Genomic DNA, 17,484 nt, shown 5'->3' on the forward strand with positions numbered 1-17,484 from the left:
CAAAAATACATGTATGTACATATGATATAAAAGTTACATATGTATATGTACGTGTCAACTACTTTACCATACTGTAAATGCGTAACATAGTACTTAATTGTGTCGATAGATGGTAGCTTCAACAAAAATCACACGATTTAAGTTACTCAACTAACCTCTATATGATTGAAGTTTACACAACAGGTTATATACAGCTGATACGATGTCGGAGTTTATAAGTAGTAGTATCGTTTAATTAAAAAAGTATAGTGAATAAATTATTTAATGCTCAGCACGTGCAACGTGAAAATATAAGTCCTACAATCTAATTAATGAATATTTATAAGTTGTTGTATTCAATGGCACGAAGAAATTATGGAAGAGGCAGAAATAGTGGAGCACTTTTACGGAGTATATTTATTATATTGTTTGAATCCAAAGTACAAAGGTAGAATTTATATAGGTTACACTGTAGATCCACGACGTAGAATTAAACAACACAATGCCGGTAGAGAACATGGCGGTGCATACAAAACTAGCAAAAAAGGTCCATGGTAATAGTTAAATGATACACACACACATACACACATATATATATCGCATAAGATTAATAACAAAAAAGATTTACATAAAAGATTTTTTTTAGGAGCATGGTGTTAATTATTCATGGCTTTCCTAACAGTACTTCTGCATTGAGAGTAAGTAAATTATGCTACAAAATTGAAACAAGCATTATTCAGCATAATTTATATAAAATATATAAAAATCATAATAAAGCTAAAAGTTCGTAGGCTTATAGTTTTACAATTTAAAAAAAAAGGGAGATATTAATCTAAAGAATTTCGAAAAAAAATTGATTTTTAAAATCATCTAGAAACTTTTAGCCCACCTTGTATATTTCAATTGTAATATGTTTTAATGTATTGTGTAGTTCGAATGGGCATGGCAGCATCCTCACACAAGTCGACGTTTAAGGCATGTATCGAAAAAAAAATCAACTCAAAAAACCATAGAATTTTATTTGATGGTTCTCTCAGAAATGCTCAAAGTCGGACCCTGGTGTCGTTTACCTTTAACGATTCGTTGGCTGGACGATGACTTCGCTCAAACTTATTCCACTTCCTTTTCACCGCCTCTACACATGCCGATATGTTACGGGAAAGTTATACCGCGAAAGGTCACTAAGAGAAGTCCAAGAAAAGAGAAGACCAACGAATCACAGATGCAAGAAGATTACATTCCTATACAACTTTGCTCGATTTGCGGATTAATAAGCGAAAGAAACGAGTCCATTACGTGTATAAAACCGAGTTGTCGACTGATAGCACATTTAATTTGTTTGGCACAACATTTTTCTAAGGATGATCAAATCTTACCAATCGAGGGTACATGTCCTTCCTGTAATACCAACGTCCTTTGGGGTGATTTGATAAGGAAGATGATTGGTTGTTATCAAGACTTGCAAAGTGACGTTGATAACTCTCCACTTATAATTAGTAGCGATGAAGATATCGTAGATTAAATTATTAATTAATCGTTAGATCAATTAAGATTAATTGTCGGATTTACATTTTACTCTGCACAATTATGTTTTATTAAAAGCCAATAAGAAAATAATTCTTTACAACTTATCCTCGATCATTAACATTATTGAAAGATATACATAAATATTTCTCGCATAGTGTGCTAGATATACGAAGTTATAACATAAATACTACTTTAATATGTAATTAGCACGCGCGTAGCGCGAACCGTTAGTACTTTTGTCATACGTGATCAAACGAAGCAGCATATATCGTGCTGTCCTTAATTGTTAACTAACATTTAGGTCGCAGCAATCATTTTCTTTGCCGTCGTCAAATCTATGTTAATCATAAAATACATACACATACATGTATCCCTAACTAATAAGAAACATAAGTAAATAAATAAATAAATAAAAAACGTATTATACATATATCCTCAGTTAAAATACAAATTATTTCAAATTCATATAATCATTAGAATAAATCAGGGATCAGATCATCGTCGGCATAATCGGCATAATCTTCCGCGCCAGGAGGTACAAATATTCCTCCAAGAACACCAGAAATATTTTCACCTAATCCCATCGATGTCGCTACACCAAAAACAAGTCTCATTACGAGCAACCTTATAAAATTCACTGGATTGGTTTCTTTACTTTGTAACGACAATTGCTTCGTTTTCTTATTATTAGATCGACATTCGATCTGAACGATCTGTAAATTATAATTGAAAAAGTCAGACTTTACACGTTACCAAATCTTTCTCAGCATTTTTAAATGAAACAATGAAACGAATCGACTGATGTGATTCATTAAACAATATTATCAATGAAACTTGATGTCACAACATAAACAACTTCACGATGAATCAACAAAATTGATTTGATAGAAATTTAAAGATGACATGCAATTTTACTTACGCTCAAACATATCAATATTAAAGCGAATAACGTCATTGTCACTTTCATTTTTTAGATTTGGCTTAATCGCTTTCGATGATAAGAAGAAAAAAAAAGAGGAAGCACAACACGTTCCTGACGTAGTTCAAAGTCGATTCTCGTCCTTGACTCGAGAAGCACGTGCAACAGGAATACGTTCTAAATGAAAGAATCGATTTCATAGAACGAACGAAATATATTGAATGAAATCGATTGATTTCTATAAACACAAACACCTTAAGATAAGTTATTTGTAACGAATTAAGCTCCTGCGTGCTCGGTAAAACGTTTCGATCAGACGCTTGTGAAGGGACACAAGAGAAATAAGCGTTAGCTTCGTGTTCGCAGAACCTAAGCTCTTCTTCTACGATAACGGTACACGACGAAAAAAGGCATCCAGGCCATCTCCTCTTTGTACGATACGCGCGTAAGGTTGGGGCGCCAGTCACGACTTAGCAGAAGACTCGAACGATGGCAAAACGCAATCAAGAAAAGATCTTTAACCGGTTCTGTAAGAACATTTTGAAAATAGCTCTAATATGATCAAAGAAAAAGAAAAAAAGGAAAAATAATAATTGATGATATATGATTTTAAATATTTCAGAAAGTAATCGATTGAGTCTTTGAAATAATTTTGAGAATATATCAACGAAAGATTTGTTCATTGTTGTTCCTGTTTTCATGAATGAGAGATTACTCGATGATCTTATGCTGATTACAAACGACAAAGCACTAGCCTTGTTTCGACCTGAATCGATGATAGTTTTATCGGATAAGATACCGAACAACATAAATTCTCGAGTAAGATATTTACTAAACAGTAAATCTTGCAATCTATAAATCTTTCGACATGTCTTCTCTTTGCCTGAGACCTCGTAGTACAAATTCGATATAACAGTAGTCCCGGTTACCTAGAAAATCGTATGACCAATTAAGAATGAACGAACCTCGACGTACGTTCGATCAGGTAGACTAGTGAAAGAAGACAGCTATCAGGCTACCGGAATGGCTAAGCTCATCAACGATGGTTAAGTATCGTTTGTGAATGAATAAACGATGAGGGTGGCTCAATTGAATGGTAATTAAACATCGTGTCGAACTTCCGAGCGCGATTGGACGAACGATGACTGAGCCGGGCCACGAAAGAGCAACACAATGACAACAATGACGCACTTCGTTAGAACCGTCGAAGGACGAGGAGATAGACGTATCAACGTTCCCTTTGGATTCACCTGCCGATTCGAGCGCAAGGAATACCCTGCCCCTTCCTATTGGGTTCGTAATGAAAGGCAGGATGCGACTGGGACCGGACGTGACGGTCCTAGAATACGCAAACAGTTCCAGAAACGAAGGAAACACCTAGCTGCTCGACGATGATGACTCTACGTCCAGAATCGATCAAGATTGACACTCTTCTCGAAGAACCGAGTACAATTTATATTTTCTAGGAGACTTTAGCTTCTACGATTTACTTTTGATCAAAGGAACATTATAGTTTCTTTGAAAAAATTCAGAATCATTTGGCATCTTTGTTCGTATATTTGTAAAAAATTTATGTTTAAAGAGATAATTTCTTTTAGAGACATCACAATTACGGCTTGGTGAAAGTAAAAAAATATCACTATGTTAACCCATTTCTCTATCTAATCTCGCACACTTGAGAAAATGCATCTTGTGGATATTGATCCGATACCATTCAAACCAAATGCCATTCTACGTTGCAAAATTTTCGCGTGACTTCTCGCGTGAATCGTGAAAGGTTTCTTCAACCGTAAGAGATCTATCATTTCTTTCATCTTTCTTATGTAAAACGATATCGACTAACGATTTTCAAACTAAGCATTCACATCAACATACGAGACAGAAAATAAACTGTATTAAAAATAGCCAAGAAAAGAGAAGATGATAATTTTTTTTTAATTGAAATATAAATATTAATGAGGTTGTCTGCAAACATTTAACTTTCTATGAGAGCCTGGACACCCTGTATAGACTCGTGTACATATGTGTAGGCGCAGTTGCAGTAAGTTAGATAATGTCCTGACAGGGTCTATGAACTCCGCAAGCGCACTTACTTCGTATTGCAGTGATGTGCGCGGCGGTACCACGTTTAAAGTATCGCAGTGATATTTATTGATCATGTTAGTTCATCTAATAATTGAATATTTTGTTAATATCGAGTTTATATTAAATTTACTATTTCTATCAACCATTAGGATAATTCATGTAAATCTCACGTGAATTAGCCGTTCGATCAGTTTCTAATTTTTTAAGTTGTTAAGATTACTTTTTAATATGGTCTGATATTTTTTTACAACAGAATTGTAACGAACGGATTTCTTGAAATAAAAAAAAAAAAAAAAAAAAAAAGCAGAAAAGTAATTGTACATCATGCAAAAAGCAATAGCACTATTCGAGTACATTAAAATCGATCATTATTGACAGAATATCGATTTCTCGTAACGCAAGGAGCCGATAAGAGGGCTGGCAGCTCAGAAGAAACAATGACACGCGTTTCTATCCTTCCACGAGTCAGCACCAATCGGAGCATGTTCCTCTTTCTCAACACTGTCCTTTGAGGGAGAGAAAAATAGGCAGGGGGAGGAAAGGAGGGATAGAGAGAGAGAAAGAGAAAGAGAGAGAGGACTCTTGACGATCCTCTTGCCGGCAGTGCGTGCTGCACCCTCACGGATGACACTCCGTTCCGCGCATGCTCGAAATTTCGAAGTTCGTTTTTCGTTTCAAACAATCAAAACACAAATTTATACATTTTTCGGCTTAAATTTTTCATCATCGTACAATTTTATATTTTATTATCATACAAATGGATACAAGAAATAAGAGGGACACGATTTACAGTTGATAAAGAACGTTTGTTCGTAATTTTTGAAAGCACCTAATCGAAATGTGAATTTTTTAACAATTTTGTGACGGTGCGAGAGAGATTGGTGTACGAGTGTTTTAATAGAAGAAGAAATCAAACGAATAATTGTTCGACGAAAAAATAAAGATAAAAATTGAAGAAGATATATAATTGAAATTTGTCGAAAATAGACAAGTGATAATTCATCCGTGAAGATGAAGACCAACGATGGAAAAAGAATGAACGCGGAAACAGTGAAAGTTGGGTGTTTTCAAATGCTTCTTGTATTAATATTTTGCATAAATTACATCATCGTATCTATGAACCATGCTCTACCGGCTTTTCACAATTACACACCGAAATTTTATTGTCAGGTAATAATTATAATTTGTTTATTATATATTATATTATATTTTGAATTTTTTTTCCTGTTCAAATATGCTATTCGTCGTACACAAAAAATGTTTACGCGGCTTGGCCCGAGTCGTGTCGTGTGTTATATAGGAACAGCTCGTACAACTCATTAGTCCTTGGCTTAGATCCAATTTTTCTATGAAAGTATGCTGATAAAGGGTGAAAGGTGAAGCACCCTTTCACGTTGCTAAAAATTGACTTATTAAAATGTTACGTGACTATAATCAAATGATATTTTTCTCAATAATAGTTTATTTATTTATTTATTTATATGATCTATAAACAATATCAAACGTTATTCCAGCCAAGGAATACAACAAGCAGAACTTATGGCTGTCAAATCCAAAACAATTGGACGATCGAATCTAACTCGAGCACCGAACTTGAGATGGATTCCTGTTCTGGTGATTATCGATTCGCGATCGAGCCTGGTGAGAACAGCGTTGTCACCGAGTGGATCTTGATATGTGAAAGAAGATATTTGACGTATCTAGCGTCGGCAATCTATTATCTTGGTGCTTTGATCGGTGCTTCGATTGCTGGAATTTTGGCTGATCGAATTGGAAGACTACCAGTTCAAGCGATTTGTCTTTATACACAAGGCACTATGGCTGTTGCATTGTACATCGTGCAGGTAAAAAAAAAAAGAAAAACTATAATTCTTAATCGTTAAATATTATATATCGTCAGGTGTTCTGATCGTTATTTATTTAATTCGATGACAGAGCTATCCTACATTTTTGGCACTTCGTGGCCTTCAAGGTATCTTCGTACAAGGCCTACAAAACTCAACATACATATTATCATTGGAATTGTTTCCCAGTAAATCGCGAACTCTCGTCGCTCTGATCATGCAAATCGCTTGGGCTATCGGCCTGATACTCTTAGCGATACTCAGTTATGTTATACCAGACTGGAGAATTTTGCAGCTGGCTGTTTCTGTACCTACAGCGATAACAGTTCTATATATCTGGTATATGATCTAATCTATCTCTATGATCGTTTTTCAATCACAATGATTATAAAAAGTCTGAGACATATATATATATATATATATATATCTTTGGAAATTTATTTTAGAAATTGTTTAACATCACAATGTTATTCTTCTTTTATTAAAACTTGTTTAATCGAAATTTTTATCGTGCAGGATAATACCCGAATCCCCGCGATGGCTACTGGCTAAAAATAAGTTAACGGAAGCCGATATGGCTTTGGAAAGAATCGCGAAATATAACGGGTGTTGCACGAGAATACGCAGAGAGAACGTTATCGAGCCTGAGCCTGTTGCTAAAGAAAATCCGACGCCGGTGAAGCCGGAAAGGAAATCACGTGTTTCTAGCGTCGACTTAAAGAAACCGAAAACTCTTGAAATGACGACGCAAGACGAGGTGATGAAATTGCTGAATACGCCGGATTCGCATCAGCAAAAAGAGCAATGTATGAGGATTAAAGAACCAAAGTATTTTTATTTTCATAGGCTAATTAATTTCAATATTATTAGATAAAAAATAATTAATAAATTTTTTTTGTTGCCCCTACTTTAGCCAGAAGTTCCACTGTGATCGTTCAAGTACCCACAAAACGAATTTCGTCGACGAACGTCGAATTACGAAAGGAAAATGACGTAGAAAATGAAATGAAAAATCCACCATCTTGTTCGACCAATAACCGGAGATCTAAGAGAAGTTCTCAATCCGTTTACGATCAAAAGGTATCTTCGAAAATAGATGAGGAGATCGTTGTTCTTAGAAATCCAAGGAAACTTCAAGAAGCAAATGATAATGAAATAAAAATGGACGAAAATGTCGGACACGAATCAAAAAAAATAAAAAGTAAAACTTTACAAAAGCTATTCAAACGATCATTGACAAGAAAGTATAGTCTTGTGATGGTTCTTCAGTGGTATGATTTAAAAATATTATAAGATAATAATTGTATAATTTCAGAAATTCATTTTAAAGCTATTATATTTATATTATTTTGTTTTCACTTCAAGGTTTTCATCCTCTATGGCGTGTTATCTTTTAGCATCGCTTTTACCAAATTTTAACGTAAATAGACACGTGACTTTTGCCTTAGGAGGAGCCTTAGAAATTGCTACTTATACGTTTATATATTTCGTATTGTCCAGATACGGAAGACGAGTACCTTTGAGCATATATCAATCTACTACCGGCGTAATATTAATCATATTATCTATTCTAATTATTTTAATAGATTCTTCTTTAGCCTGGAAAGGTAATTTATGAAAAATTTATTAGTTTAAGTTTAAAGTTTAAATTAAAGTTTAAAGTTAATTATTAAGTTTATTCTTTGTTAGTAAAATTAATTATTCACATTATTATATTTTTCTCCGTTTATAATAGATCTTATGGAAACTATAATATTGCTATTTGGTAAAGTAACTGTAATAAGTACTATTGCTATAACGTATCTCTATGCCGTTGAACTATTTCCAACTGTTGTAAGAGGAACCTGTTTAGGTTTATGCACAATTTTTGCTGAAGTCGGTTCTTTAAGTATACAAGTGTTATCATTGGTATGTTAATAATATCATTGATTTAAATTATTTACCTATTTTTCAATAATTAAGTAAATCTATAATTACATTTTTTTCTATTTAGGAAAAATACGTGCCAATTAACATATCGTTAGCGATCGTTGGTGTATTATCTCTTATTTCTGGTATACTAGCAATCATTTTACCAGAAACATTGAATAAGATTCTACCGGATACAATAGAGGATATTGAACAGATGTTTGTTAAAAGAAGGGATCAGAAAAACGATGAGGAAATTGTTAATGAGGATAAAAATATTGCAAAAGATGATCTTACGGAAAGAGAAATACTAAGAGAGAAACTTTTTTCGGAGGATTGGGTGGACGCCGGAAACGGTATATTAGTTAATTTTTCCGAAAATAAAAACGCGGATTGTACGCGTGATTAGTTGAAATTTTCTTGAGTGAAAATATTATTTTGTTTTGTTTTTTTTTTTCCAATTTTAATGCAGGTTCAAGACCACTCTGATGTAAATGTGTAAAATGTGCTTTCCAGTAGAAATGTAAGTTTTATTTGTCAATGGCTTATGTATTTATTATCTTAGATTCATAAGAACAATTTAGAAATTTTATCATTTATTGTATATACTTCTATTTTCATCTATAAAAATTCATTCTTGGAACTAATACTTCCAACATTAAATATTGTAATGAGACTGAAGAAGAAAAACTGATTTGCTATGTAAAATATTGTTTTGTACGTGGCATACACACAACATTTTTGAAATAAAGTTAAAATTATATTAAATGAAATATGAGAATATGTAATTAATCTATTAAATGCAGATAAGTATTTTATTCGAAATATATCACAGTTTGGCAACATGATTAACAAAACAGTCCATAAAAGAAATTACAATACAAAGAAATATTTCTAAATCATATCTCCTAAGGTGTATATTGTTCAGTTTTATTATTACCAGATATAGCTCTCTTTCAAGGAACTTTAGGCTGTACAATACCATTATTTTGCGGATTGACATGTTGAGTCTGCTCAGCTGCAGTCTGTAAAAGTCTTGTTCTACGTCTAGTGTAATGTTGCCAAAGCAAAATTTGTTGATCATCTATAAACTTAGTGCATTGTGAATTGACAACTTCTCTTCTAAAGTGTTCGTATTGCAATAAGTCTAAGAAATACAAACACATGGGGTATCTTAAATATTTAGCATATTCTGGTTCTTTCCAATAAAGAAGATACTTGAGATAGTTTATAAATGTGGTGTCCTTAAAATAACCACGTTGTGCTAAAACTACAAAAGTTAAATAAGCATAAAAGAAAATCGTACACGATCTTATTAAATATTTATAACCTATAAAAATGTCTCCATTATAAAGCTTTACATACAGTTGAGATAATTTGGATTTGCAAGACATTGAACGAATTCCAATTCAACTTGGAACCTTAGACGCTGTTGGTCGTCTGTTTCCGTACCTCCTTTACAAAATATAATTAATTAGAAGTTTAAAATCGTTAACAAAGATTTTGTTATTAAAACATACATACCGTTCATTCCGATAAAAGATGGTTTTCTGCCTTTCATGAGACCTGGAGGATCATCCAGACGGTTCATAATACGTTAACCTTCCACGTTTCGATAATTTTTTACCGTAGCATGAAAATATTAACCGTTAAACAAAGTAAAAAGAAATACAAAAATTATCACAAAGAAAGAACGCTCTTCATAAATCACACTCACGAACACAAACTTTAAGGTTATTCTTCATCACCTTCCGCTCGAACCGTGCGTGACTCCAGCGACAGGTAGGGACGAAATGTGAATTACAAACGTAAGCAGGGAACAGTGTCCCCACCAAGCATCGGTATATAAACTTATGTAGGTAAAGTTAAAAGATAAACTATAGGCATGCTATCATTGAGACGTGTGTCGCCACTATGCGGCAGCCGATAGAACTAAAAGTCTAATGAAAAATATAGGCGGTTTTTTTGAAATACTGGTAATTACGTGATTAGATAACAATATATAAAAAAATATGTACAATAAAAGATAATAAACATTACATTGTTTCTAATAATTATATGTAATAATATACTGTTTTATACCTAACAATAATAAATGTAAATTTGTTTCAATAGGAAGAAGAGCGATAGATAATATTTCATTACGGATGGGGTTTGATATTGTTCATAAATATATAATTTTTATGTCAAAGACGGAAAGTTGTATGTCTTTATCGTGCACGCTATGATTTAATCATATATTATCACGCCTTTATTTCATTTTAGTTTCTGCTAGGCGGTTTTAAATAAAAACTGTTAGTCTCCTTGTTAGCAGACTTATTCACGTTATAACTTCGAAAGGTTTAACTGATCTTCAATAAAACCAACCATAATATTGGTATACATCAAGTGTTATTTAAATTAGAGAAAGCATAAAAAAAAGTGATTTTAGTTTGCGCTTTGTTATAACTTTCATTTACAAATAAAATGAGTATAGTACCAAGAATCAGTTACGAGGAAGAATTACGAAAAAATCCTGAATTGAAAGACTCGGATATAGAAATATTGAAAGAATGGTGCAAAAAGCAACCTCATTTACCAAAAATCACCGATAGTGAATTGGTATTATTTTTACATAGCAATTATTACCGATTGGAACCAACCAAAACTACAATAGATACGTATTATACTGTACGAACTCACGTCCCTGAATTCTTTTCTAATAGAGATCCACTTGGATCAAAGTCACTTCGACAAATAATAAAAGTTGTGTAAGTCGTCATTGTAAAAAATTTCTTTAAAGATTGACTCTTATATTTTAAAATAAATGTAATGATTATTATTTAAAAAAAATTTTTCTATACAGTGCAAATATACCATTGGAGATGACAACGAAAGAGGGTTATAAAATAGTGTTCGCCAAACTACTCGATACCGATCCTTCACATTATGTTTATAACGATGGTATGAAATATTTCAGCATGATTTTGGATTATTGGCTCTATACTGAAGGTACAGGAATAGGCCATATAATTCTTATCGATATGGAAAGTGTGAGCTTTGGTCATGCAGGACGATTGAGTCCTATGGGATTGAAGAAGTTTCTTTACTACCTGCAAGAAGCTTTACCCGTTCGTCTGAAAGGTTTACATTTTATGAACACGACAGCAGTGATGGATGTCATTCTAAATATGATGAAGCCTTTCATGAAAAAAGAATTGATGGATGTGGTATGATTACTATTGATTAAATTTCTATATTCCTACTGATAATAATAATAATTGTTTTGTTATTGTTTTAGTTGCACGTGCACTCCACATTGGAAAGTATCGCTAAGTTTATCCCGTTAGAAGCATTACCGACTGATGTGGGTGGCAAAGCAGGTTTTACCAAGGATTTACACGAAATATATACAAAAAAGATTGAAAATCATCGACCTTGGTTCCTGGATGATGAGATGAATGGTCGAGTAAATGAGGCTTTGCGACCTGGTAAAAGTAAAAATGTAACGGATCTCTTTGGAGTCGAAGGTAGCTTCAAAAAGCTTGAAATAGATTAACATAATGAAATAAATATTTCGTATGTATAGTTTCGGCTAAATCCAAACTAAGAATGATTTATAATATAATTGTTAAAATTGGTAATTATTTCAATAGAAATATTTCAAATAAGGGAAAATAAAAAATTAAATAAATTATGCTCCTATAATTAATTCTTTTATAATTGCTTGTATTTACTTCCAACAAAATCTAATCTCGAAAAATTATGTCATACTTCTACGAGAAAAATTTATCGTATTTTTTGCAAAATTGTATTTTACACTTAGATAGATTTTACCTTTCTTATTGTGTGTTTTAATTTACTATAATTATCATAGCAATCTAAATAGATGGATTACATATCTTACATTCATAATGAGAAACATTCCCTTGAATCTTAATGTATTATTAAATCAATTAAATCCACGACTTCGTAAAAACAACACTAAACGAAGAAAAGTTAATTTTAGAAAAAGAAACTTATAATTTCACATTAATTAACTCTAAGAAATTAATCTTACAAGATATATATACGTTTACTTCAGTTGTATTATAGAAGAATAAGTAAAAAAAATGAGTATAGTAATAAACATATATACATACATATGTACGAAAGTATATGAATGCAACACATAATTAAACCGGTTCTAATCAAAAAAGAAATATATTTCTTTGACATGGATAGATCAACGTGACATCATTAAAATGCAACTTGAGTTGGAAATACGACAACCTTACAAAACCTGAAATAGTTTGGACTCTAACCAGTGAACAAAGGTGTGTTCTATCAGTATTAATCGAGTTTCTTTAGATACTCGTACAGAAACGTACGGAGAGAAACAAACGCACAAAGGAGATTTTTATTATCATTTAAAATAAATCAGTGCAGCGAAAGTGAAAGTGAAAACAATGTTCCCCACGAATACATACTCATTAAAAGAAGCATTCAAAAAAAATCCTGATCTCAAAGAATCAGACTTACAAATAATTCGTGAATGGCTTGATAAGCAGCCACATTTGCCAAAAATAGAGGATATCTATCTGGTATTATTCCTTAACAGTAATTATTATAAGCTAGAACCAACTAAAATTACGATTGAAAACTTTTATACTATTAGGACTCATGTGCCCGAATTTTTTAGCAACAGAGACCCATTCTTGAAAGAAATTCGTACACAATTCAATGTTATGTAAGTTCAAATATAATTTTATATCATATTTAAAATATTCAAAATCGAAAACTAAATGTAACTAACAAAATTAAAGAGGGAGAGAGAGAGAGAGAGAGAGAGAGAGAGAGAAAGGGAGAGTGAAAGAGAGGGAAGGAAGGAAGGAAAGAGAGAGAAGGAGAAAGAATGAAAAATAAATTTAACATGATATATATTTCTTTTTTTCTACGAACAGATCCCACATCCCATTAAAGAAAATGACCAATGAAGGATATCAAATAATATTTGGAAATATGATAGATCCTGAACCATCTCATTACGTATTCTATGAAGGCGTAAAATATTTTTTTATGGTGGCAGAATTAGCCAATATTAAGGAAGGACCAACTAAGGGATTAGTTTATATTGGTGATGTACAGAACTTATCGCTCGGTCACATAAGTCGTATAAATCTTATGGGAATAAAAAAATTTCTATATTTCATACAAGAAGCAGCACCGATTCGTTTGAAGCAAATACATATATTGAATTCTACACCGGCGATGGAGCTCTTGATGAATATGTGTAAACCTTTTATGAAGAAGGAGTTATACGAGATGGTGAGTTTCGAAAAAAAACTTTCGAAGAAACCATAGAAACACTGGCAGATTTATTCTTAAAGAAACTTGAGGCATTAGAAAATTTTGGAGGCTCTATTAGAATAAATTATAAAATATACAATATATATTCTTAAAATATACAGTATCGCTTCAATTCTTCATGTAAAACAAAGTAAGAAATGCAAATTCAATTATATATCGCAATATATATAGAAATACAAATTATAGATCATCAGATATTAAATAAAATTTATTATATAACATAAACTTATATTACCATAGGAGAATTTAAGGCGATTGCCTCTTTTACCTCTATATAAATCTGCCACTGTGTAGGAAATCATCCTTCAAATTTAATAATCCAATTATCATTATAATTTCTATTTAGATACACTTTTCAACTTTACAAAGTTTGGAAAAATTTATACCCGTTGATGCACTTCCCAACGAGATAGGAGGCAAAGGTGGTAATGTGAAAGATCTCGTTAACGAGCAAATAAAATTGCTTGATGAAAATCGCGAGTGGTTTTTGAAAGAAGAAATTACTATGCGAACGAATGAATCATTACGAGTTGGAAAGCCTAAATCGAGCAATGATCTTTTTGGTGTCGAAGGAAGCTTCAAGAAAATCGAGATCGATTAAACGAATAGATCGATTTTATAAAAAATATGACGGATATGTATACTTTCTTTTCGATAAATTCTCGAATGAACTACAATAACAGGGCATTTTTTCTTCAATATTTATGGATGGGATAATAAATTTATTACGAGATTTTTATATGATAATGATATTTCAATAAATTGTTTTATCTTCTAAAGTTAAATCAATCATGAAAAACGTTTTTGAATTTTTCTTATCTCTTTCCGTTTAATTACTAATCTTGCAATCGTAGTAAATATATCAAAATATTTAGATATTAATGATTCGTAAAGAAAAAGTCATCGTGCGAAATGAAATCATTTGTGAGGTTTCTTACTTATTAATCAGCTGTTACATCACAGTATTTCTATGATATACCTATTTCTAGTAATCTCTAACACGCGATAACATAATTACAGGATGGAAAGATATTCTGAACTATAATTTTATTTCACTTGGTTGCAGTGTATGCAAAAATCGACTAAAATTAAACTGGGAAAAAAATATTTACGTTAAATATTAAAACATGTTATTCATAGCTAATTGTTCCAGAAACTAAATCATAGAAAAGAATTTGGAAAAACGATGTACATATTGGACGAGAGTTTTCTATCATTAATTAATAACCTCACAATTATCTTTGGTTTCTTTCTGTTTCTTGTCCATGAAAACCGATAAAAAGAAAAGACATAGAGAACAATGGATCCATAATAACACATTTTCTCATCTAGCCCATCGAAACTTTACCATACATTGAAAAGTGTCTTTAAATCATTTGCTGATTCGCCTGATCATGAACTCATATATATAGACTAACGTCAAAGTGTCATGCAATTGTCGATCATACGTTATTCGCTCGACACTGCTCGAAGACAGCAATTGCGCTTAAATTCTTTAGTCTAATTCGTGTTCCTCGAGAAGCCAGAGCACAGCTTTAGCAAACACATTTTTCTGCAGTTTTTACGTTTGAACGACAAGGTAAAGAGAAAAAAAATAATAATTTTCAAAGATCCTTTTTCGGTTTTTTTTTTGAATTCGTAAGAACGAAAAAAAAGAAAAAATATAAAACGAAACGAAGATTAATCCAAAATCGAATTATAATAAGGACGTGTTAGAAAATGACGCTACAAGGTGGAATCTCCTTTGAGGAGGAATTGAAAAAAAATTCAGAATTGAAAGAAGACGATGTACGAGCGTTAAGAGAGTGGTGTCAAAAACAACCCCATTTACCGAAAATATCTGACAGCGAGATGGCTCTTTTTCTACACAGTAATTATTATCGTATGGAACCGACCAAAAATACCATCGATACTTATTATACCGTACGAACTCACGTGCCAGAGTTCTTTTCTAACAGAGATCCTATCAGTTCTAAGGACCTTCGGAAAGCATTTCAAACGGTGTAAGTATTTTTCATTATGTACATTTATAAAACTCGATTAATTTCAACCTGATAAAGTTCAATTTTGCAATGGTTTATGTAGAGCGAATCTGGTCTTGGATAAGACTACGAATGATGGTTACAAGATCATTTATGGTAGATTGATAGATATCGAACCGTCGCATTATGTTTATAACGATGGTATGAAGTATCTTAACATGGTAATTGATCTCTGGCTTCACGAAGAGGGCACATCCAAAGGTCACGTGATCCTCTTTGACACAAAGAACGTTGCGTTCGGTCACGTGGGTCGTTTAAATCCTATGGGATTAAAAAAATTCCTTTATTACTTACAAGAAGCTTTACCCGTACGTCTTAAGGGTTTCCATTTTATGAATACCTCGCCAGTTATGGACGTTATTCTTAACATGATGAAGCCTTTCATGAAGAAAGAATTGATGGACATGGTACGGATAAAAGAGAAAGCGAGAGCGAGCGAGCGAGCGAGCGAGCGAGCGAGAGAGAGAGAGAGAGAGAGAGAGAGAGAGAGAGAGAGAGAGAATTCGACTAACCTATAATCTTTTCTAATTTTTTCCCACATTCTCTTTCTATATCTATTTGCAGTTTCACATGCATTCGACTATGGAAACTTTAGCTAAGTTTATACCCTTGGAAATACTTCCAAACGAGTCGGGCGGACAAGCAGGCCCTTTGAAAGACTTGAACGATGCTCAAGTAAAGAAATTAGATGCCAATCGTGCTTGGTTTCAAGAGGAAGAAAGAAATTGTCGCGTTAACGAATCTCTACGTCCTGGCAAAGGAAAAACAGCAACCGATTTGTTTGGTGTCGAAGGGAGCTTTAAAAAGCTCGAGATCGATTGAACAATTTTTTATTAACAAATGTTATTTGAGAGAGAAAAAAGAGATAAATTTTCGTTATTAGAAATATATTACTTCAGCTATATATATATATATATATACATAATAACGAGCATACACATACCATATATATATATATAGTATATGTGTATATATATATATATACACATACATACATCATATATATGTACGCATATATACGTATACGTATTTTTATATATATCTATTAAATGTGATTTTATCAAGAAAAGGAATTATGCACTTTTTCTCGTCGTAATTTACTCGTCCACGTAAATAATTACATATGTAATTATGATGTAACACGTTATCAATATAGCAAGTAGAATGCAGATAACTACAGTCGATAATATGATGTATTACGCAATAAAAATGTGTGTGTGTGTATGTATATATATATATATATATATATATGAATGCATATTGTTAATTATTTCGTTATTAAGATAATAAAAAATAAAAAAATGCATAACAAAAAAGAAAACAAATATAGATGGCAACAAAAATTCAAGTTATAAAGCATAATAATAAGTTAGGTTATTCAACATGCACGTCATATATATAACATTTTACAAACATACATTACGTATGTAAAATATAAAAATGAAATATATTATTTCAAATATTAGTAAATCATTATTTAACTTACAGATGCAAGGAAAGTATGAAAGATTGAGACCTTGTTTTTTCTGCAGAAAAAAATAATAATGTGACCATGACAAAAATGAAAATGCAAAACAATTCAAACGTAGCACAAGAAACTATTACATAACACGACTATTCACTATATTGAACTTTTACTTAAATAAAAGAATACACAAGAAATAAAATAAAATCAGCAAATGCTTAATCATGTGTAGCAACATGAATGTAAGCAAACTGACGTAAATTGAATTCGATAATCGAAACATACTTTCTAATAATCGAACAAGATGATATCGAAAATCGATTTTTATAGAGAACAATTTTTGTATTTCTATTTTCAAGAAAATATGAATTTGGTCTAACAATAAAC

At 32.1% G+C, this 17,484-nt stretch overlaps 7 protein-coding genes across 11 annotated transcripts; 5 read left to right on the forward strand and 2 right to left on the reverse strand.

The window, feature by feature from the left end:
- Nucleotides 1–41: 41 nt before the first annotated feature.
- On the forward strand, nt 42–1,927 carry LOC127065114 (structure-specific endonuclease subunit slx1). Of its 2 annotated transcripts, none has more exons than XM_050997036.1 (3): nt 42–533; nt 626–677; nt 911–1,927. In XM_050997036.1, exons 1-3 carry the CDS (start codon nt 355–357, stop codon nt 1,499–1,501), a joined length of 822 nt encoding a protein of 273 aa, XP_050852993.1. In that variant the 5' UTR covers nt 42–354; the 3' UTR covers nt 1,502–1,927. The 2 variants fall into 2 exon arrangements, with proteins under 2 accessions (XP_050852993.1, XP_050852994.1); XM_050997037.1 differs by having other exon boundaries at nt 381–526; nt 615–677.
- LOC127065125 (uncharacterized) lies at nt 1,607–17,352 on the reverse strand. Of its 2 annotated transcripts, XM_050997054.1 has the most exons (3): nt 17,119–17,352; nt 2,426–2,602; nt 1,607–2,219 (listed from the first exon to the last, which is right to left on the reverse strand). In XM_050997054.1, the coding sequence occupies exons 2-3, from the start codon at nt 2,471–2,473 to the stop codon at nt 1,980–1,982; spliced, it is 288 nt and encodes a 95-aa protein (XP_050853011.1). In that variant the 5' UTR covers nt 2,474–2,602; nt 17,119–17,352; the 3' UTR covers nt 1,607–1,979. The 2 variants fall into 2 exon arrangements, 1 of the variants encoding a protein (XP_050853011.1); XR_007781950.1 differs by lacking the exons at nt 1,607–2,219; nt 2,426–2,602 and adding an exon at nt 15,752–15,893.
- On the forward strand, nt 2,598–9,035 carry LOC127065090 (solute carrier family 22 member 8-like). 2 transcript variants are annotated; one of them, XM_050996983.1, is made up of 9 exons: nt 2,598–5,680; nt 6,025–6,354; nt 6,446–6,693; nt 6,871–7,160; nt 7,268–7,625; nt 7,720–7,961; nt 8,090–8,262; nt 8,348–8,618; nt 8,735–9,035. In XM_050996983.1, exons 1-9 carry the CDS (start codon nt 5,522–5,524, stop codon nt 8,749–8,751), a joined length of 2,088 nt encoding a protein of 695 aa, XP_050852940.1. In that variant the 5' UTR covers nt 2,598–5,521; the 3' UTR covers nt 8,752–9,035. The 2 variants fall into 2 exon arrangements, with proteins under 2 accessions (XP_050852940.1, XP_050852938.1); XM_050996981.1 differs by having other exon boundaries at nt 8,348–9,035.
- Nucleotides 9,051–10,583, reverse strand: LOC127065121 (mediator of RNA polymerase II transcription subunit 31). Of its 2 annotated transcripts, XM_050997050.1 has the most exons (4): nt 9,980–10,583; nt 9,787–9,864; nt 9,628–9,717; nt 9,051–9,532 (listed from the first exon to the last, which is right to left on the reverse strand). In XM_050997050.1, exons 2-4 carry the CDS (start codon nt 9,851–9,853, stop codon nt 9,219–9,221), a joined length of 471 nt encoding a protein of 156 aa, XP_050853007.1. In that variant the 5' UTR covers nt 9,854–9,864; nt 9,980–10,583; the 3' UTR covers nt 9,051–9,218. The 2 variants fall into 2 exon arrangements, with proteins under 2 accessions (XP_050853007.1, XP_050853005.1); XM_050997048.1 differs by having other exon boundaries at nt 9,787–10,583.
- Nucleotides 10,593–12,222, forward strand: LOC127065112 (alpha-tocopherol transfer protein-like). Its single transcript, XM_050997034.1, has 3 exons — nt 10,593–11,012; nt 11,108–11,471; nt 11,543–12,222. The coding sequence occupies exons 1-3, from the start codon at nt 10,729–10,731 to the stop codon at nt 11,798–11,800; spliced, it is 906 nt and encodes a 301-aa protein (XP_050852991.1). The 5' UTR covers nt 10,593–10,728; the 3' UTR covers nt 11,801–12,222.
- On the forward strand, nt 12,538–14,392 carry LOC127065113 (alpha-tocopherol transfer protein-like). The gene is made up of 3 exons (XM_050997035.1): nt 12,538–12,970; nt 13,185–13,548; nt 13,937–14,392. The coding sequence occupies exons 1-3, from the start codon at nt 12,690–12,692 to the stop codon at nt 14,189–14,191; spliced, it is 900 nt and encodes a 299-aa protein (XP_050852992.1). The 5' UTR covers nt 12,538–12,689; the 3' UTR covers nt 14,192–14,392.
- Nucleotides 14,547–17,102, forward strand: LOC127065111 (alpha-tocopherol transfer protein-like). Its single transcript, XM_050997033.1, has 4 exons — nt 14,547–15,169; nt 15,297–15,593; nt 15,676–16,039; nt 16,197–17,102. The coding sequence occupies exons 2-4, from the start codon at nt 15,310–15,312 to the stop codon at nt 16,452–16,454; spliced, it is 906 nt and encodes a 301-aa protein (XP_050852990.1). The 5' UTR covers nt 14,547–15,169; nt 15,297–15,309; the 3' UTR covers nt 16,455–17,102.
- Nucleotides 17,353–17,484: the final 132 nt, after the last annotated feature.

Source organism: Vespula vulgaris, chromosome 7 (genome assembly GCF_905475345.1).
Source record: "Vespula vulgaris chromosome 7, iyVesVulg1.1, whole genome shotgun sequence".
Lineage (NCBI taxonomy): Eukaryota > Metazoa > Arthropoda > Insecta > Hymenoptera > Vespidae > Vespula > Vespula vulgaris.

Coding starts and splice junctions, on each gene's coding strand:
- LOC127065090 (XM_050996981.1), top strand. CDS start 5,522: ATGAAGACCAACGATGGAAAAAGAATGAACGCGGAAACAGTGAAAGTT. Junction 6,355..6,445: donor TTGCATTGTACATCGTGCAG/GTAAAAAAAAAA, acceptor ATTCGATGACAG/AGCTATCCTACATTTTTGGC. Junction 6,694..6,870: donor ATAACAGTTCTATATATCTG/GTATATGATCTA, acceptor TTTATCGTGCAG/GATAATACCCGAATCCCCGC.
- LOC127065111 (XM_050997033.1), top strand. CDS start 15,310: ATGACGCTACAAGGTGGAATCTCCTTTGAGGAGGAATTGAAAAAAAAT. Junction 15,594..15,675: donor CGGAAAGCATTTCAAACGGT/GTAAGTATTTTT, acceptor TGGTTTATGTAG/AGCGAATCTGGTCTTGGATA. Junction 16,040..16,196: donor AGAAAGAATTGATGGACATG/GTACGGATAAAA, acceptor ATCTATTTGCAG/TTTCACATGCATTCGACTAT.
- LOC127065112 (XM_050997034.1), top strand. CDS start 10,729: ATGAGTATAGTACCAAGAATCAGTTACGAGGAAGAATTACGAAAAAAT. Junction 11,013..11,107: donor CGACAAATAATAAAAGTTGT/GTAAGTCGTCAT, acceptor TTTTCTATACAG/TGCAAATATACCATTGGAGA. Junction 11,472..11,542: donor AAAAAGAATTGATGGATGTG/GTATGATTACTA, acceptor TTATTGTTTTAG/TTGCACGTGCACTCCACATT.
- LOC127065113 (XM_050997035.1), top strand. CDS start 12,690: ATGTTCCCCACGAATACATACTCATTAAAAGAAGCATTCAAAAAAAAT. Junction 12,971..13,184: donor CGTACACAATTCAATGTTAT/GTAAGTTCAAAT, acceptor TTCTACGAACAG/ATCCCACATCCCATTAAAGA. Junction 13,549..13,936: donor AGAAGGAGTTATACGAGATG/GTGAGTTTCGAA, acceptor ATTTCTATTTAG/ATACACTTTTCAACTTTACA.
- LOC127065114 (XM_050997036.1), top strand. CDS start 355: ATGGAAGAGGCAGAAATAGTGGAGCACTTTTACGGAGTATATTTATTA. Junction 534..625: donor ACTAGCAAAAAAGGTCCATG/GTAATAGTTAAA, acceptor GATTTTTTTTAG/GAGCATGGTGTTAATTATTC. Junction 678..910: donor ACAGTACTTCTGCATTGAGA/GTAAGTAAATTA, acceptor TGTATTGTGTAG/TTCGAATGGGCATGGCAGCA.
- LOC127065125 (XM_050997054.1), bottom strand. CDS start 2,473: ATGAAAGTGACAATGACGTTATTCGCTTTAATATTGATATGTTTGAGC. Junction 2,220..2,425: donor TAATATTGATATGTTTGAGC/GTAAGTAAAATT, acceptor TATAATTTACAG/ATCGTTCAGATCGAATGTCG.
- LOC127065121 (XM_050997050.1), bottom strand. CDS start 9,853: ATGAACCGTCTGGATGATCCTCCAGGTCTCATGAAAGGCAGAAAACCA. Junction 9,718..9,786: donor ATCTTTTATCGGAATGAACG/GTATGTATGTTT, acceptor TATTTTGTAAAG/GAGGTACGGAAACAGACGAC. Junction 9,533..9,627: donor AAATCCAAATTATCTCAACT/GTATGTAAAGCT, acceptor TAACTTTTGTAG/TTTTAGCACAACGTGGTTAT.